Below are 7,351 nucleotides of genomic sequence, written 5' to 3' on the forward strand. Positions count from 1 at the left end.
TCCTGTTGGGCTCTGCTGTCGTCGTAGGCTGTGAGTTCTCCCTCTTCTACTCTCCCAACTCTATTTAATTGAGGCTCTGTTAATTTTTTTTTTTTTTTACAAAAGAGAACAAGTGGACAGAGGCGCCGCGGGCCGAGCCGAGCGGGGTCGCCTGGGCCCGGTGCGCAGAGCGGCCGGGCGAGCGGTGGCGCTGCGGAGGCGGCGACCGAGGCCGGCGGGCGCGGAGGAGAGGCCCGAGAGTGGGGCGGCCGGCGGCAGCCGCCTCCGTGACGACTGCTGGCAGCGCGGCGACCTGAGGAGACCGAGCCGCGGGCCCCGCCGCCGCCGCTCCCTGTTGTCTTCTTTCTCCTCTCTCGGCGGGGGCGTCAGGAATGGGCCCCAACTGCCACGGGCCCCGCACCGCGCGCCGCCCGTAGGCCCCAGCAGTGGGGAGGCCGGCCGCCTGACCTCTCACCACCCCTTCGATCTAGCCAAGCCGTCCCCATCCCAAATCCCCGGGAAGTTAGATGAGGGACACGGGCCCGGCGCTCAGCAGCCAGAGCAGCAGCAGCAGCGGTCGGGGGAGGGTGTTTCGCCATTTCCTCTCAGCCGCCAGGACAAGATGGCAGCGGCCGCGGAGAGGGGCTGAGCCCGGTCTGGGTGGTGCCGCCTGCTGAAGCGCCTGGCTCCCTGTCCCCGACACGGCCCCGCACCCACCCCGGACATGCTCAGGGCTGCGGCCGCCCGAAGAGGGGGAGAGCGCAGGCCTCTAGGAAGGTATGGCCTCACAAGTCTTGGTCTACCCACCGTATATTTATCAAACTCAGTCAAGTGCCTTTTGTAGTGTGAAGAAACTCAAAGTAGAGCCAAGCAGTTGTGTATTCCAGGAAAGAAACTATCCACGGACCTATGTGAATGGTAGAAACATTGGAAATTCTCATCCTCCCACGAAGGGTAGTGCTTTTCAGACAAAGATGCCATTTAACAGACCTCGAGGACACAACCTTTCATTGCAGACAAGTGCTGTTGTTTTAAAAAGCACTGCGGGTGCTACAAAGGTTATAGCATCTCAGGTGCAGCAAACTCAAGTGGAGGCACCTCAGATTGGGGCGTGGCGACACAGGTTGAATTTCCTAGAAGGCCCCCAGCGATGTGGATTGAAGTGCAAGAGTGAGGCGTTGGATAATCATAGCGCAATGCAGATTGTGGATGAGTTGTCCATACTTCCTGCAATGTTGCAAACCAACATGGGAAATCCAGTGACAGTTGTGACAACTACCACAGGAACAAAACAGAATTGTACCACTGGGGAAGGTGACTATCAGTACAGCATGAAGTCTTATGCTCCATGAAAACTACTTATGAAGTCCTTGATTTTCTTGGTCAAGGCACTTTTGGCCAGGTAGTCAAATGCTGGAAAAGAGGGACAAATGAAATTGTAGCAATCAAAATTTTGAAGAACCACCCTTCTTATGCACGTCAAGTTGAGATAGAAGTGAGCATACTAGCAAGGCTCAGTACTGAAAACACTGATGAATATAACTTTGTACGAGCTTATGAATGCTTTCAGCACCATAACCATACTTGTTTAGTCTTTGAGATGCTGGAACAAAACTTGTATGACTTTCTGAAACAAAATAAGTTCAATCCTCTGCCACTAAAAGTAATTCGACCCATTCTTCAGCAAGTGGCCACTGCACTGAAAAAATTGAAAAGTCTTGGTTTAATTCACACAGACCTCAAACCAGAGAATATTATGTTGGTGGATCCTGTTCGACAGCCATATAGGGTTAAAGTAATAGACTTCGGGTCTGCCAGTCACGTATCAAAGACTGTTTGTTCAACATATCTGCAATCTCGGTACTACAGAGCTCCAGAGATTATATTGGGGTTGCCATTTTGTGAAGCCATAGACATGTGGTCACTGGGATGTGTGATTGCAGAATTATTCCTTGGATGGCCTCTCTACCCAGGAACCTTGGAGTATGACCAGATTCGATACATTTCTCAGACTCAAGGTTTACCAGGAGAACAGTTGTTAAATGTGGGTACAAAATCCACAAGATTTTTTTGCAGAGAAAGATATCTCTCATTCTGGTTGGAGATTAAAGACACTGGAAGAACATGAGGCTGAGACAGGAATGAAGTCTAAAGAAGCCAGAAAGTACATATTCAACAGTCTGGATGATATAGTGCATGTGAACACAGTGATGGATTTGGAAGGAAGTGATCTTTTGGCTGAGAAAGCTGATAGAAGAGAATTTGTTAGTCTGTTGAAAAAAATGTTGCTGAAGAATTACTCCAGCAGAGACTTTGAACCATGCTTTTGTTAATATGAAACATCTTCCAGATTTCCCGCATAACAACCATGTAAAGTCCTGTTTTCATATTATGGATATTTGTAAGTCCCATCCGAATTCATGTGACACAAATAATCACAATAAAACTTCACTCTTGAGACCAGTTGCTCCAAGCAGTACTGCTAATCTGACAGCAAATTTTACTAAAATTGGCACATTAAGAAGTCAGGCATTAACCACATCTGCTCATTCAGTTGTGCACCATGGGATTCCTCTGCAGGCTGGAACTGCTCATTTTGGTTGTGGTGATGCTTTTCAGCAGACACTGATTATCTGTCCACCAGCTATTCAAGGTATTCCTGCAACACATGGTAAACCCACTAGTTATTCAATAAGGGTAGATAATACAGTACCCCTTGTAACACAGGCCCCAGCCATGCAGCCACTACAGATCCGACCAGGAGTTCTTTCTCAGACATGGTCTGGTAGAACACAGCAGATGCTGGTACCTGCCTGGCAACAGATAACACCCATGGCTCCTGCTATTCCATTAGCTTCTGAGGGCATGGCTGGTTCACAAAGGCTTGGAGACTGGGGGAAAATGATTTCACACAGCAATCGTTACAGCTCAGTGATGCCACAACCTCTTCTAACCAATCAGATCACCTTATCAGCCCCTCAGCCAATTAGTGTGGGCATCGCACATGTTGTGTGGCCTCAACCTGCCACCACCAAGAAAAATAAACTGTGCCAGAACAGGAGTAATTCATTGCAGAATACCAATATCCCACAATCAGCATTTATTTCTCCAAAGATAGTAACTGGGAAAGATGTTGAGGAAGCAAGTTGCATAGAAACACAGGACAATCATAACTCAGAAGGAGAGGCAAGAAATTGTTGTGAAACTTCTATCAGGCAGGACTCTCATTCATCAGTTTCAGATAAACAGCGGCAAACCATCATCATCGCTGACTCCCCGAGTCCAGCGGTGAGTGTGATCACCATTAGCAGTGACACTGATGAGGAAGAGTCGTCACAGAGACATTCGCTCAGAGAATGTAAAGGTAATCTGGATTGTGAAGCTTGCCAGAGCACTTTGAATATTGATCGGATTTGTTCATTAAGTAGTCCTGAGAGTACTCTGAGTACCAGCTCCTCAGGGCGGTCCAGCCCATCCCCTTGCAAGAGACCGAACAGTATGTCAGATGAAGAACAGGAAAGTAGTTGTGATACTGTGGATGGCTCTCCAACATCAGACTCTTCAGGATATGGCAGTCCGTTTGCAGAGAGCAGTTTTGTGGCAGATACTCATCAAAATACAGAACTGGTAACCTCTGCTGACACAGAAACCAAACCAGCTGTTTGTACTGTTGTGGTGCCACGAATGGGACTAGAAAATGGATTAAATGCCGATGAGCATATGGCAAACACAGATTCTATATGCCAGCCATTAATAAAAGGACAATCTGCTCCTGGAAGATTAAACCAGCCTTCCACGGTAGGTAATCGTCAGCAAAAATTGACATCAGCATTCCAGCAGCAGCATTTGAACTTCAGTCAGGTTCAGCACTTTGGATCTGGGCATCAAGAGTGGAATGGGGGCTTCCCTGATGGCACAGTGGTTGAGAGTCCGCCTGCCGATGCAGGGGACACGGGTTCGTGCCCTGGTCCGGGAAGATCCCACATGCCGTGGAGCGGCTGGGCCCGTGAGCCATGGCCGCTGAGCCTGCGTGTCCGGAGCCTGTGCTCCGCAGCGGGAGAGGCTCGCGTACCGCTAATTAAAAAAAAAAAAAAAAAAGTGGAATGGAAACTTTGGACATCAAAGGCAGCAAGCTTATATCCCTACTAGTGTTACTAGTAATCCATTCACTCTTTCTCATGGAAGTCCTAATCACACAGCTGTGCACGCCCATCTGGCTGGAAATACGCACCTCGGAGGACAGCCTACTCTACTTTCATACCCATCACCAGCTGCCCTCAGCAGTGCTGCCCCAGTGGCCCACCTCTTAGCCTCTCCGTGTACCTCAAGACCTATGTTACAGCATCCAACTTATAATATCTCCCATCCCAGTGGCATGGTTCACCAAGTCCCAGTGGGCATAAATCCCCATCTGTTACCATCCCCAACCATTCATCAGACTCAGTACAAACCAATCTTCCCACCACATTCTTACACTGCAGCATCACCTGCATATACTGGATTTCCACTGAGTCCAACCAAACTCAGCCAGTATCCATATATGTGAAAATTCAAGAGTATATTGAGGAAGCTCAATGATATAAACATTTGATTAAAAATAAAACATGGTATTTAATAAATATTAGCCATGGCACAAGAAAATTATTTTTGAATCATGTAGACTTGGGTGCAATTTAAACAACTTTGAGCTTTAAAAAAAACCTCACTTTTAATGTGTTTTGCACATTTGGTATAACTTGTCTTTGGTCATGTTATCTTCTTATGTAGTAACTCTAGGCAGGTGACTTATGGGAGCAGAAGTCCAGTTTTGCTCCCTCTATTTTTTTTTATAAAATTGCCTTCTAACTAGTGCAAGACACGTCTATATTTGGGAAGCCATTCTGTGTACAGACTTAGAGCAACAGATGCACATATGTCAGAATTACAGCATACAAGTGAATTGTATTATCTGTGTCTTAGTGTATAAATGTTGGGTCACTTACCTAAGAAACTGAGCTATTGTTCTTTACATTTGCATGTGTCTTTGCATGGGCAAAATGTTGCCTAGACTTTGCTCTTAAATGTTGTTCTAATAATCTCAGCTGCATTGTAAACCGTTCCCACACATAGTGCCTTAAATATTTGAGGTTGTTAATGTTATTACTATATATAAATGTTGAGGACTGCAGCACTTAAAGTTCAGACTTACTCTTTAGTTTCCTTTGATGGAGTAATGTTCATTTTTGGTTTTGTGTGGTACGATTTCAGGTTGTAGCTGTTTTTTCCTTCCTAAGAGGGCAGCAGGTTTGCTATAGCTGAATTCTGCTGTCTTGATTTTTCAGAATGATCTAGCTTCAAGAAAAGCAAGCAGGTAGTAGTGCTTAAGAAAAATTGATTCAGTATCTAATGGATAGTTGATACCTGTCACAACACAGCATTTTATATACTGTTAAGTGAAACTGCAATGCAATCTAAGTTTATTTTGGGACTGTTAGCTGTATAATTGGATTTAATAAAATGTTTAGAGATGCAGTACAGTAGGCATGACTTTGAGTAGATAATGAAAGAAAATGCAAAATGCTCATTGATTCATGATGTGGTTTCATCCTAGCTTGGGCAAACCATGCAGTATTTAATAAATAGTAGCAGAATATTTACCATTAAAAAAAAAAAAAAGAACAAGTGCAAGTGCAAAAGAGTGGAATAGAATAAATATGTATTGAATACTTCCTATATATGGGGAACTTTCTTGGTATTGAAGATACAGTCATGAACAAAATGGAGAATGGAGTCCAAGGTTCCAACATAAATAGATGAATAAATAATCTAACAAAGCAGAACTGCGGATAGTGATGAATACCACGAACACAGTAAATTTCAACAAAAATTAACCATCGTCTTACAATAGCAACATGGGGCCTCATACAATTTTGGTTGTTATTGTTGCTACTGTTGTTACATCATTGAGTAGTGAAAAGAATGTTTTAAAGAGAAGACTGAGGCCTTCCTGTTTAAGGTTTGGGCTTCCAGTACTTTCAAGTGAGATTTGAAAAAGGCCTTTGTTTGGAAAGAGTGGGCCTATTGAGATGACAGAGTTGAATTGTTCAAGAAGAGATGGGGATGGAGGTAGGTGCTCCATGTGAAAGAAGAATGTAATTGGACATCAGAGGGTGTGATGGAATTCTGAAAAATTCTACAGTTTTCTGTAAAAACTGAGCTGTGGTAGAGTTCTGTATTCTGCTCACACTTAGTGCCCAAGGATCCTAGGACTTCTACCATGGAATGGCTGTGTAGATGTCTCTGCAAGTGTACCTCTTGTTCCTCAGCTTTAGAAACTCAGGGAGAATCTCTGAAGTCAGGATTATGATGAGCTGAGACTATCCTGTGAGGACATCTCTTTGTCTTGCCCACAGTGGTAGTCTATGATTACTGGTAGAAACCATTGCCAGATAGTGGTTTCATGTATCAGAAATAATAAGGCAAACCAGTGGATTACAGACAAGGTCACTTTTTATATGTCCAATCCAAAGAGGCCCCTGAGTTCTTCTGTTATATAAAAGATGGTGGTCAATTTGAAAGTTGATAGATATTAGAATTTTTGTCTATCTGGACAGTAAGTTTTTGTGTGTGTGTGTGTGTGGGGGGGCTTATTCCTTTATTAGTTTTTTTTTTTTTAACATCTTTATTGGAGTATAACTGTTTTACAATAGTGTGTTAGTTTTTCCTTTATAACAAAGTGAATCAGTTAGACATGTTCCCATATCTCTTCCCTGTTGCGTCACCCTCTCTCCCACCCTCCCTATCCCACCCCTCTAGGTGGTCACAAAGCACAGAGGTGATCTCCCTTTTCTATGCGGCAGCTTCCCACTAGCTATCTAATTTACATTTAGTAGTGTATATATGTCCCTGCCACTCTCTCACTTCGTCACAGCTTACCCTTCCCCCTCCCCATATCCTCAAGTCCATGCTCTAGTAAGTCTGTGTTTTATTCCTGTCCTACCACTAATCTCTTCATGACATTTTTTTTTCCCTTGGAGTCCATATATATGTGTTAGCATATGGTATTTGTTTTTATTCTGACTTACTTCACTCTGTATGACAGACTCCATGTCTATCTACCTCATTACAAATAACTCAGTTTCATTTCTTTTTATGGCTGAGTAATATTCCATTGTATGTATGTGCCACATCTTCTTTATCCATCCATCTGTTGATGGACACTTAGGTTGCTTCCATGTCCTGGCTATCGTAAATAGCGCTGCAATGAACATTTTGGTACATGACTCTTTTTGAATTATGGTTTTCTCAGGGTATATGCCCAGTAGTGGGATTGCTGGGTCATATGGTAGTTCTATTTGTAGTTTTTTAAGGAACCTCCATACTGTTCTCCATA

General features: G+C 44.1%; 1 protein-coding gene across 1 annotated transcript; it reads left to right on the forward strand.

The window, feature by feature from the left end:
• Positions 1–501: 501 nt before the first annotated feature.
• Positions 502–4,968, forward strand: LOC131761830 (homeodomain-interacting protein kinase 3-like). Its single transcript, XM_059072976.2, is given in 6 exon segments — positions 502–1,302; positions 1,305–2,058; positions 2,060–2,269; positions 2,271–3,869; position 3,907; positions 4,079–4,968. Coding segments are annotated over 6 exon segments (3,555 nt in total). The 5' UTR covers positions 502–758; the 3' UTR covers positions 4,526–4,968.
• Positions 4,969–7,351: the final 2,383 nt, after the last annotated feature.

Source organism: Kogia breviceps, chromosome 8, assembly GCF_026419965.1.
Source record: "Kogia breviceps isolate mKogBre1 chromosome 8, mKogBre1 haplotype 1, whole genome shotgun sequence".
Taxonomy (NCBI): Eukaryota; Metazoa; Chordata; class Mammalia; order Artiodactyla; family Physeteridae; genus Kogia; species Kogia breviceps.